Here is a 12,533-nt window from a genome sequence, read left to right on the forward strand (position 1 = left end):
TAACTTGATAATTCTGTAACACAAACCAGTAATTTTATTGTTCGATGTTTAACAACAAAAGAGTACAATCTTAAGTCAGTTTCAAAAGGAAAACATGGGAAAAATAATATTGCATTAAATTACATTTTAAAAAATTAAAAACCAAAACACAGTATTAGAGAAAACCTGGATCAGGCTTATAAAATATTACTGAGAAGCTTCAACATCTATATTTCTTTTTATAATCTAGGAGATTATTAGCAATGTTGCTAATATCCTAAGTTGACTGGATGATTTGATGTATGAGTAGGAAAAACATAATCCTGGCTTTGAGAATGAAATAATTACCTATGGGATTTAAATTACTCTGTAGCTATTTATATCACTCTACTTTTGAATTTACAACTGTATTTGCATTTACTTGTACTCATTCTGTCTGACTTTTGTCCCTCTGCAATTAACTTTAGCAAAAGTTTGGTGGTATGAAAAACCTTTGCTAGAATGGAAGACAGATCCATAGAAAAAAATTAAAAAGCCTAAACTCAGTGATGAGTTATTGGCATTAGCAAATCTTAATGCCATTGAGGAGGACACGCTCAGGAGAAATACAGGGCGTTCTTTGCAATGATTTACAGTACACTGGACATTGGTCTCCAGCACTTAATCTTGTTTTTCAGAAATGTAAAGTTATGCTCTTGAAATGAGTTTCTGTGCATGTTTCAGTGAACTTGTTTGAACAAACAAGCCTTACTCAAGAGTGGTCCAGAATAACTTACTTTGAAATTTATAAATGCAGTGATCACGGCTGAGAAGTCAAAACTGTGAGAACAGTATTTGTTAACACTGTTGCTACAGAAGTGCTTGTGTTGAATAATGAAATGAAATCCAATTGAAATGTTCATCCTTTATAAAAATTTGAAGTGCAAGTGCTGTCAGCTGATGCTTAGGTCAACACCAAGAAAATCACTTCTATATTTGAAAAAACTAAACACTACGCAGATAGCTGACTAATTACTTAGGATAGCACAAAGGTTATAGAGATCTAAAAAGGAAGCAACAAATTTATTCTATTGCACTTCTAGCTTTGAAACTAAAAATAGTACTGTATCCAAACAAAATAAGGTTGAAAGCATAATTTTACAGTGTTGTCACATAGCAGGCATTAAGTTTCACAAGTATTGCAAATTATCAGTCATTTTAGGATATCAGTTCATTAGTCATTAAGGAGAATTTTACCTACATAAGTTCAGGAATTTTACTCAAGGACCCAAACTAGTAAAATCCCTGCTGAGAAATTGCTTTTTTATCAGGTAAAAAATGCATTTTCAAATGTTACTGCATGATACTACATTTTTTCTTTTTTTAAATTTCACTGTATTTGCCTCAAGCAGAGACTAATTTCATTGCTTAACTCAAAGCCACTTTTGAAGCCAGCTTATCACTTCCACTATTATTAGTACCTTGTGTGATGAAATCCATTGGTGATTTATCGACATCATGATTATACACATGCTCACTTCAAAATTTCTTATCTCTCCCTCATGCTTTGACACTTTGTGTTGTTATATTTAACATAAATAATTTGCCAGATATCCTTTTATATCAAAATACATCTATATTTTGGTTTGCAAATCTGTGCATTCATATATACATATATATGGAGAAAGAATGCACATATTTTTAGAACACTTCTTATTTTCTCTTGAATAATATTACCAAATTGTTATGTTCTTGCATTAAAGCACTAGAATCTTACACTAGAAATAGTCTCTCAAGGTCACCTGTGGGTTGAATTTCAAGCTATTCTTTTACTTACTGTTAATTACCAGCTAAATATTATACTAGAAAAGTAATGTTGTGAATAGCCTTTGTTATTGTCTTCCTCCTATACTGAATAACAGCAACCCTTTAAGAATTGTGAAATAAGATAAAGAAAAAAATTTACAGGATAAGAAAGATTTTTACTTTCAAAATTTGCTGAAAATCCATTGATTTTTTTAATAAATATTCATTTTCTGGAAGAAACAAACAAAAAATTTCATGCTACTTTCTGTTGCAGAGATATTCAGTAACCAGAATGGGAGTGCAGGATGTGCCACATGCCACAAAAAGCATTTTTATCACATATCTCTGATCTTTAGCATCTGCAGCACTAAATGAATCACAGAATCACTGAGACTGGAAGGCACCTCAGGATTACACCAGAACCAACCCCAGCACTGAAAGCAAGCCTGAGATTCTGTTCTTCATGCCAGTAGAGAAACTGATACTACATAGACTATTTCCTTCACACCTTGCCACGTGTCAGTGTCTTCATGCCATTCACTGATCCAGCCAGGAACATTTCCTGCGGGCTTGCTGTAGTACAGCACTCCCTCTGTTTACAACCATTACCCAGTTTGGAGTTTCCTCAGACAAAATGTTACAAGATCTTAAAACAAGTATTGACTGAGGAGACATTTTCAAATTTGGGGTAAACAGATGACCCCATAAAATTGTTGTTACACTTGTCGCTTTAGAAATAAACGCAGTACAAGAAAACCTACTCACAATGTACAACCACTCAATGTAAGTATTCTATATACAAGCTCACTACTAACCTTAACTAAAAGTACTATGCCCTAAGAGATAGCTTTCCTTGTTGGTGATTAATTTCCTGAATTACTTTCCTTACACTTGAATGTTTATATTAATTTTATTATTATTATGCATTTCTTTTATTGGTATGGTTTATTACAGTGTGTATTTAAGAAGCCTATTACTGATTCATGTAGAGTAACACAATTGACATAAAAACACCTTCTCTTCCTCACTGCAGAAATGATATTATAAAATGAATCATTATACTGAAATATTTAAGTATTGTACCCAGGAGACTTGAAGCAGTGTTTCTAACAGGATACTGGCATAGCCAATCTATTCAATATTCACAAGGTATGAGATGAAAATGGGTTATCAAGCTTGGGTATTACATTTCAAGTAAAATAAGGGCCCCTTGAAGAAAATGCAGAGGGGAAAAAACCAGCACAGTCTGTGGCCAAGTAAAGCATGAGGCTAAACGTGGTGCCATGCAAATATGCTTAATCTCCATTGCGACAAAGCAGGAAAAGAGCCTGATGAGTGGTTTTGAGTCCTTGAGCAGGACATGCACTGAGGTTCACAGTGCAGCATGCTGTCTTTTTTTCAAGTAAAGGTTACATGAAATGGGTAGATTTATTCCAGGGAAGAGAGGAAACACATAGAAGTTTTTCACAGAAAGACAACAAATTTTCAAATATGTAAAAGAATGCCCCAGAAAGGAAAAGAACAAACTAATGTCCATGTCCGTGTCCACCAGAGAAGAGACTTTGCTTTTGGTCAGCTAAGAACCTCAGTTCATGTTGCAAGGCTCTTCCCAATCAAGTGCAATGGTTCTAGATTTCCTTACTGAAGAGTGTCTGTTTTCCAGACCGGCTCTCCAAGTTGCCAAGTCTGAGGTCTGACAATCTCCCAAAGGTTCATTTTCCTAGATAAATGTCAGTGTAATATTTAACTAGGATAGACTCCACTAATTTAGATCTTGTGTTATCTTCACCATAATAAACATTACAAATCACTCTCTGCTGGTATGTAGGCAAATTAGTCATTCCATATAGCAGTGAATAACTGTGTGGGGAAAAATATATTTAGGTTGTGTTTTTTGTATTCTCTGCATTATTCAGGTTAAGAACCTCAGCAGATTTCCTGTGCCATAGTTTTGTTTCTGCAGTAAAAAAGCAATTCCTCGAACTACTACTTACGACAGTACTATATAAGTAAATCACATAAGTTACCTGCTTGGTCTTTAAATATTTTCGATATGACAACAGGCACTTTGTGCTCGGCACCACCCTGTAAGAGAGGCATATTAACCATGAGATCTCAAGACTGAAGTGGCCATACCAAAAATTAAAAAAAGAAACAAGAAGTTACCCATACCTTTATGCTTAATCCCAAGCCACCAACTGGTTGTCTACGAAGTGTAACAGTTCTGTGCTTTAAAAAATTGTAGAAAAAATAAATTTATGTGAAAATACAATATCTGAACGAGCATAGAAGATGTTCCTAGGCTCTCATTTACTTTTTAAAATTAATCTCAAAGGTAGCTTAGAATCTGAATGATCAAGTTCAGTTCTGAAGTATCATTCAACATTGATTCATAGACACTTAATTCCTCACCACAGAGAGCAGGACTTGTGTATGCAGACTGTTAGTAAGTTTTTCTATTCCTAAAGTGATATTTTTTCCTGAAGAGTGATTTCTTGACATGGAAAAACTATATGAAGAGCTCTGAGAACTGCATTTTCATAGCTATCATGTATGCATGATATTGATTCTAATTTTTCAATCAAAAATACCAATGTTTTCTAATTTGTATTTCTAGATCTATACCTTTCCCTGCCCGCCCCTTCTCCCACCCCCGCCATATCCTGAAAGACTTTTAGTGATAGTCTGCTTCAAATGCATTTCCATATTTAGGTGCATAAAGAAGAGAAACATTTATCAATATTTTTCTAGAGAAACCTATCATATATTTAACAGTATGTTGAATTTGACATTTCAACAGTGTGTAACTCATGGTGCCTGACAATATAATAGCTCTTCATCTGTTGACAATAATTATACACTTGACAGGAACTTTTTTTGGAACATGCTGCACAGAACTGGATAGAATGTCATCTCGACAGTAATTCCTGAATATATAAGTTTTTTTTAAATCTTTCTGTACATCAGAAGTTATATATATAAGATTACTTCTATATGTATACTTATTGATTGGGTATTTTATTATTTCACTTATTCAGATAAATGTATATATTTTTTATTTCAGTAGTAAAAATCATAACCATATATTAACAAGTTATTTTAATATATGTAACTTTTCTTTTTTTTGTAACATTCACCTAGGTAGACATATGTTCATATTGACTCAGGGGAAAGTGACACACAATAAATCATAAATTTCAGTTTCATTTCTGGACAGTGAAAGCAATTCATATATTAAAAAAGTTAGTAGTAGTTTCACACATGTTCAAAATTGCTTCTTTTCCCATTAACATTCTCTTCCCATTAATACTGTACTACACTAGTCTGTGCCAAAAATGGAAAAAAAATTAAAACTCTTGCATTATGACACATGGTACCTTAACCTATCTAAAGGTTTATATCATTCAATTTCAGATTATATTATAATATAATTATTATATATATATAATACATATATATAATATATATATTATATTATATTCAATGTCATTTAAATCTGTGCTAGTTCAAATAGTTGTATAGGTTCTTTTCTTCATTTGGAACTGCATCAAAGCTTTTGATCAAAATTGTCATGCTAACTGACAAAGTTCAGATCTGATCTGAATTGGAACACATCCCTAACTTTAAACGTAGTGACTCATTCCAAAGAGTAGTTTCATAGGACATAACTGCTGTCTGCTTACATAGTTCATGTTTTACTCCACCTATGCTTACACTCTGAAAATGTATTACCCTAATATATCCTATCACAAGGAGAAGCTGGAATAAGTATTTCAACAGTATAGTTTGCTTTAGCAAGGTCAGAAAACAAATAGAAAACTGCTACATGGATAGGTTTAGCCATTGCATAAAAAATAAAAGCAAGTTATTACTTGTATTAACGTGTAAGTTGGCATCTTACATGTTCAACTACAACTAACATGCATTTTTAAATGGTTGTTAGGTAGACCTATGAAACAATCTATTTCCATATTGTAATAATATTGATATTTTTATTTTGATTCTTCATAGCATTGCTTATTACAGCTTCAAATATTCCTATTAAAAGAAAATATAAAACATGTACTTAAACATTTCCTAAAGAACAGTTTTTTAGTAAGAGCTACATTTAAAAATGCAAAAACTTTCTTTTCAAGATGTTAAAATTACAAAGTAAAATGTCAAAAGCTGAGCAGGATCAAGCATCATAAGCAGTATCATTTACACAAACTCATTTTAATTCCATAACAATATATAATTTGCTACAACTATGAATAGCAGCCATACAAGATCAAACGCATTTCACTTTGTATAGGCAGATTTTTATTATTGATTTTGAATTTAAAATAATTGATCAGTCTACAATTCCAGAATCTGTAAAGGAAGCTAATATTTGGTCAACATTGAAAACATAAATAGAACCATGTATTTTTATTATATTACAATGCTCTAAGGTCAGATGAGCATAAAAATCTGGCAATGAACCATGTACACCTTTATGGAATAGTAGTAAGCCATAAGGATTTAAAGAGAAACAATTTTAAAGGAGAAAAGTGTTATGGAAAATACCTTTCAAATTACATGAATACTTGCTCTACAATTTCCAGTCTTGATGACAGAGTAGGACTATTATAATATCTCTTGTAAAGAAGTGGTCTGACACCCCACAAAAAGTTGATTAAAAAAACCCAAACTATTCAGAATAATACAGTGTCACATATAAATTTGCTAGATAAAAGATTCCAACACAAAATGTAATTGAGATAAATCTACTTATTTAGTGGAAATGCTTCTTGTGCAGTGGTGATCTAAAATAGTATCTGAATTACTTGCAATTTTGTGTGTATAAGGGACAACACTTGTGATAAAGTAATTATGAGCAGGACAGGTTCCAAGCATAAAGCATTTAAGGTCATCCTGGTAACAAGGAAAACAGCTCAAACAAATAAAGAAAAGCACTGTATCTGACAAAATAAGATCTTGCAAAAGAACAGGATTCATGCTGAGTATGAGAAAACCCCACTTTCCTGCACTGATAAAATCACTAGTGCAATTCTACATCATTGGAAGAGTATTAAGAAGGAGCATAGAGACCATAAATTATTTTGGTATCTGGCAATATATGCACAACTTTAAATAAAACAGTTCATTCTGATAATAATTTTGTTGATGCAAAGAAATTGGAGAGGTAGCAGGCAAGAGCCACAGGAATGCAAATAGCTTGAGAGATCTGTGTACTAATGTAACAGATGCCAGGAGTTAAATATATTTAGCTTTATTTAAGAACTTTTCAGGGATAATCAAGAACAGTTGTAAAGCAAATGGCAGCAAATGACTAAATCTTACAGACAGATAGAGTGGAAATGTCAATGAGTTGTAGAGGAAAACAGACACATTCAGGTTATAGACATAATACAAGATTTTAAACTTTTGCAATATGATACACCGTAGCTGGATTTTTAAAAAACTTAAGGTCTTGAGACCTTATGGTATAGAGATACTTCTTTTTTTAAATTTTTATTTAAAGGAGGATCATATTATTTCATGAATGTAAATTTAGTTTAGTTCTAAATGCAGCATTACTAAAATGCTTATGGTATTTTTAATGCTAGTAAACAATGCAATATGTAGGGACATTGGCATAAATGAAATCAGTTTCATAGCCTGACACAAACATCCTCATTCTACAGAACAAAACTGGAGGCACACAGAGATTTTGGGGCTATTAATCTGTTTTAGTGATCTGAAATGTCTAAATGTGCTTTTTAAAAAGTACTTGTGTGAACTTTATCTGCTCAAAGTATCTTCTTGACCAGCTTCAGCCTCAGCTGTAAATGTGCAGCATTTTATCACATTGTAATTTATAACAGAAGATGTGATGCACCTAATGCCTTATCAACAGTGTTAATTAGGAGTTAAAGTACATGACACATCTAAGATTATATTGCACTTCTGTTTAAGGGGAAGGATCATTCACTACTGGATACTTAGACTACATTTTTCTTCTTGTAACACCTGAACTCATTTTGCAAATATCTTCCAATACAAAAGACAACACAAAGCCAAGAGTGAAGAGATAACAGCCTGTTTATTTCTAACTTTCTACTACTTGACTTTGAAAATTTATTTTAAAGGTGGAAATTAAAAACACTTCTTGGGGAAAACCCACAAATTCACACGGTTCACTATAGGCTAGTTCCACTTCATTTGGACCTTTAAAATCAAAATAAGATGCTCAGTACTGGAGAAACAAACAAACAAAATCTTTGGGTGATTAAGGGAGAAAACTCTGTGGGTAATTTAGACGAGATTCAGAATTAGATAACTACTGAAAGCAAGACACTACTGAATTCAACTTCAGGTTTTATAGGGAGATATATTAAATAGTATTCTTTTATTTGATCTCTTCTCTGTGTTCCCTCTAACTTATCCTGTTGCAGTTCTACATTCTCTTCTCAGGACCTTTCTTTGCTTTCTTTCTTCCCTTCTTGCAATTCACAAAAAAATTTTTCACCTCTTTGAGTCAAAGAACAGACTATTTGTCTTACAACTCCAGTCTTTCAAACCATGCTAAAATAAAGCAGGCTGGAGGATTTTCTCCAGCAAAGCACACAGTAAAACTCCTGTTCACACAATTAAGGTTTCTTTTCTTGAAAAGATTATGACCACCATTCAAACTGCCTCACTAGGACACTACATGACACAGGCCATCTCCTCATTTGGTCTGAGGCATTGCTTAAGAGAACTGTAACTGAAATTGTCCAAAATAGATACAGAGAGCTTCGCGGTCTCTTCTGACACAGTCTGGATGCGTTGCCTCACTTGGATCATGTGCAGTCCTTAGTAGAAGGCCTCAGGAATGAGTTGGGCCGGGGGGGATAGTGCACTTTGGAGGTCTTTGATGTTTTATGACCCTTCTCAGCTGCCTCTCACATGAATGTCCCAAGTATATGTGCTCCTCCCAAAGGTGGGGATTTTTTCCTTCTGTTTTGTGTGGAGAGATTTTGCCATCACAGACCAAAAACCCTTCTGTCACCTGCTGAGTCCAGCTAGAGCTGCTTCTTAACACAGCTGCTGAGTTCAGCTTTCTTTGTGGATACTTACTTCTACCCTGAACCTTGTTTACTTCTTCTTAGATCTGACAGAGCTGGACAAGAGTCTTATCTCAAGTTCCTGTCACAGTCCAAATTCCAATCAGGAGGCAGGAGTAGGGTGGTGGTGGGGTGTGGGGTGGGAACTGGTAATGGATGGACAGTTGCATCTTTGCAGTTTGAAAAAAAAAATCTATGATTTTGACATTGTTTAAGAGAATAAAAACATTTAAGTCTCTTGTACAAATGTATGGTGGCAACTCCCACTGGAATTCTGCTTAACCAAAGAAGCACCAGGCAGGTTCAGTCTGTATCTGTACCAAAAATTTAGAGAAACACAGGAAATAAGACCTGGGTATGAAAATTAAGTAGGAAAAAAGCAAATTAGAGACACAGACTTCTAGATTAATGTTCTCTAAGAGTCTTCCAGTAGTCTCTGTAGGGCTGGGAAGACAAGCAAGATTTTTTGTTTGGTTGGTTGGTTTTTTCCTTCTTAAAGAAATGGCTCAAGGAAGATGGATTTACAATCACCAGAAACTGTGGGCTTTCTTGAAACAAAGAGAGCCAGTACCAAAAGCACAGACATCATCTGAACCATAAAGGAACCAAAGCTGCTGGTACTTACAATTCAACAAGGCTACAAATAAACTGTAGGACTGGAAAAGGTGACAGGTAGAGAAGAAAGTATAATTATGGATGACAGTTCAATTATGAATATAAACACATATTCTGTATTTAGAAGTGAAGGACAGGTTAGGAAGAGAATAATACAAATAGGAAATGTAAAACAGTGCTAAGAACAAAACCAAAATTTCACTAAATCTGAACTAAACAGAGGTATAAATACTCCGGAGAGGTAGGCAAAACTTTAATACTTATAGAAATTTTACAAGAAATTTAAATTAGACTAGATAAGCAAAAAAGGAAGGTATGTATCTCTCAGAATAAGGCTGCACAATCTTGGAAGAGATTCACACCAGAGCCATTTGCCAACATGAGGGCGAACAGCATGTGGTATTTTCACCCAGGCTTGTTCCTGGTAGCCAGACGTAACTAGGGACGGGCTTATCTCCTAGGTATTGCAGGCAAATTTCTTGCTTGATCTACCTGAAAGTCTGCTGTTGTTCAGGAACCCATTGGAAATCGTTATTTTTATGGGTCACAAAGTAGAGAGGGCTCACAATCTGGCTGTATCCCAGAAGTTGTTTCCAAAACAAAAAAAAAACCAAAATATGTTGTCCGCATTCTCCACCAAAATTGAAACCTGTTTTGGTTTTGTCCTGGCCTCCAGCTTGAGCCGCCCCCTCCTTTTCCCCATGCTCACCGAAGCTGGGAAGAGGAAAGGGATAAAAAAGGACTTGAAAGAAGCTGAGTCAAGTCAACAGATAGAGATAGATACAGATAGATACAGATAGATTCTCTAAATGTCTACAATTATATGTGTACAATTTGCATCCACAATAGGGAAAACGGAAAGGGGAGGAGAAAAGGGAAGGGGAAAACAGGGGCTGATAAAAAAGACAAAACAAAAAAACAATGAGTACGAAAGAACACTCCCACCCCCACACCAAGTAAACCAGTACAACACAATCCCACCAACCACTCTTAGAAGAAAACTAGCCCCTTTCTCTCATGTGGGGGGTCTCACTCACACCCTTTCCCCGATGTTCTGCGTGGCTCTGAGAAGGGACCGAGCAGCAGCAGAGGGCCTTCTGCCCTCCACGCTCACCAGAAACTGAAGAGAACTAAACTACTTATCTCCTGTCTCTTATACCATGGGAGGGGAATGAATGGGTGAGGAATACCTAGGAGACATGCCCCTCCCTAGTTACATCTGGTTACCAGGAACAAGCCTGGGTTAAACTATCACACAGTGGAATAACTAGAGGCTTTAAGTGAACTATGGCAGCAGACAGTTATAATGACAGGACAGTTGAGGAAATAAAATTAATAGGACATCTGCCCTGACAGTAAAACAACAGATTCCAGGCTAAATACAAGCCAAATACAGTTATAGAGTCTCTGCTAGTGACCACTCAACTACAATCATAACAATGACTGAAACAGACCGTGAGGCAACAGGAATAAGAAATGCAATTGTGGTAACAGCCCTGACTTAACCTCAGGTGGATCGGACAGATATACAAAGGATATAACGCAGTCAATAAAAACAAGGTCTCTATCAGTCACCACTTCATGGAACTCACAAGGTTAGACTCGGTACTTATCCTTGTCTTGAGGATAGTATGCAAGATCTACCTAATTTTATTTTACAGCTGAAAAGTGTCTGGATCAATGGGCCAAAGACAAATGGTATGAAGTTCAATAAAGCGAAGCGCTGAGTCCTGCATTTGGGTCACAACAACCTCATGCAGCACTACAGACTTGGGAAAAATGGCTGGAAAGCTGCCCAGGGGAAAAGGACCGTGGGGGCACTGTTCAACAGCCTGCTGAATGTGAACCAGCTGTGTGCCCAGGTGGCGATGAAGGTCAAAAGCATCCTGGCCTGTATCATAACTGGTGTGGCCAGCAGCACAATTGGTGCGGCCAAGTTGGTGGTGATCCTTCTGTACTGGGCACTGGTGAGGCTACACCTCGAGTCCTGTGTTCAGTTATGGGGCTCTTACTGCAAGAAAGACATTGAGATGCTGGAACATGTCCAGAGAAGGGCAAAGAAGCCAGAGAAGGATCTGGAGAGTAAGTCCTATGAGGAATAACTGAGGGAGCTGAGGTTGTTTAGCCTGAAGAAGAGGAGGCTCAGAGGAGACCTTATCACTCTTTACAACTACCTGAAGGAGGCTGCAGCAGATGGGGCAGTCAGCCTCTGCTCCCAGACAAGTAGCAATAAGACAAGAAGACAAAGCCTCAAGTTGTGCCAGGAGAGGTTCAAGTTGGACATCAGGAAGAATTTTTTCACTGAAAGGGTGGTTAAACATTGGAACAGGCTGCCTCGAGAGGTGTTGGAGTCACCATCCCTGGAAGTGTTCAAGAAATTACCAGACATGGCATAGTGCTATGGCTTACTTGATGGTGGTGTTCAGTCAAAGGTTGGACTCATTGATCTTGGAGGTCTTTTCCAACCTAAATGATTCTATGGTTTTAAAAGAACAGAGGCCAAGAAAAAAACATCATTATATCTGTAGAAAACCAAAGTTCGCCACATCTTGAAAACAGTATACCATTTTGGTTCCTTGATACCCGAAACTGCTAAAAGCTGTTCAAAAAAAGAACAGTAAGAATCATGGAAGCAAAAAATAGGTCCTGTACAAGGAATAACAGAATAGACAATATCTCTTCATCCAGGAAAGGAGACAGACTGGTGATCAAGAGGCTACAGTAACTAGCACAGAAGACAATGAATGTGAGTAAGTTTTTACAGCCTTTTCCAGAGCAAAAACTAGGATGCAACAAATGATAGTATTAGGATACCTAGTTCCTATTAGGAACTAGGACCAGAACAAACCAAAAGAGGTGATTCTTTGTGTAATGGATAGACGACTTTAGTAAGAAAAAAATTCTGCACATTCAAAGTCTACGTGGTTTCAAGGGGATATTGGACAATGATAGCAAAAAGAAATCTGTTAAGAGCTAATACAGAATTGTATTTTGCTTAGGGAGGCACTGTGCAATTGGGGACAGGAAAAGTGTTAAGAAAAGCATCATATTTCTGCCCTGTTTGGTTTTACTAGGGAAAACATT

The 12,533-nt window shown here is 35.9% G+C and overlaps 1 protein-coding gene across 1 annotated transcript in view; it reads right to left on the bottom strand.

Moving 5' to 3' along the window:
- SNTG2 (syntrophin gamma 2) overlaps positions 1 to 12,533 on the bottom strand; it is a 234,876-nt gene that overhangs the window by 111,317 nt on the left and 111,026 nt on the right. The window contains exons 3-4 of the mRNA XM_071547809.1: positions 3,937 to 3,993; positions 3,792 to 3,849 (exon numbers count right to left, since the gene is read on the bottom strand). Coding sequence (XP_071403910.1) covers positions 3,792 to 3,849; positions 3,937 to 3,993 — 115 coding nt within the window. The remainder of the gene's footprint in view (positions 1 to 3,791; positions 3,850 to 3,936; positions 3,994 to 12,533) is intronic.

This window comes from Pithys albifrons, chromosome 2, assembly GCF_047495875.1.
Source record: "Pithys albifrons albifrons isolate INPA30051 chromosome 2, PitAlb_v1, whole genome shotgun sequence".
Lineage (NCBI taxonomy): Eukaryota > Metazoa > Chordata > Aves > Passeriformes > Thamnophilidae > Pithys > Pithys albifrons.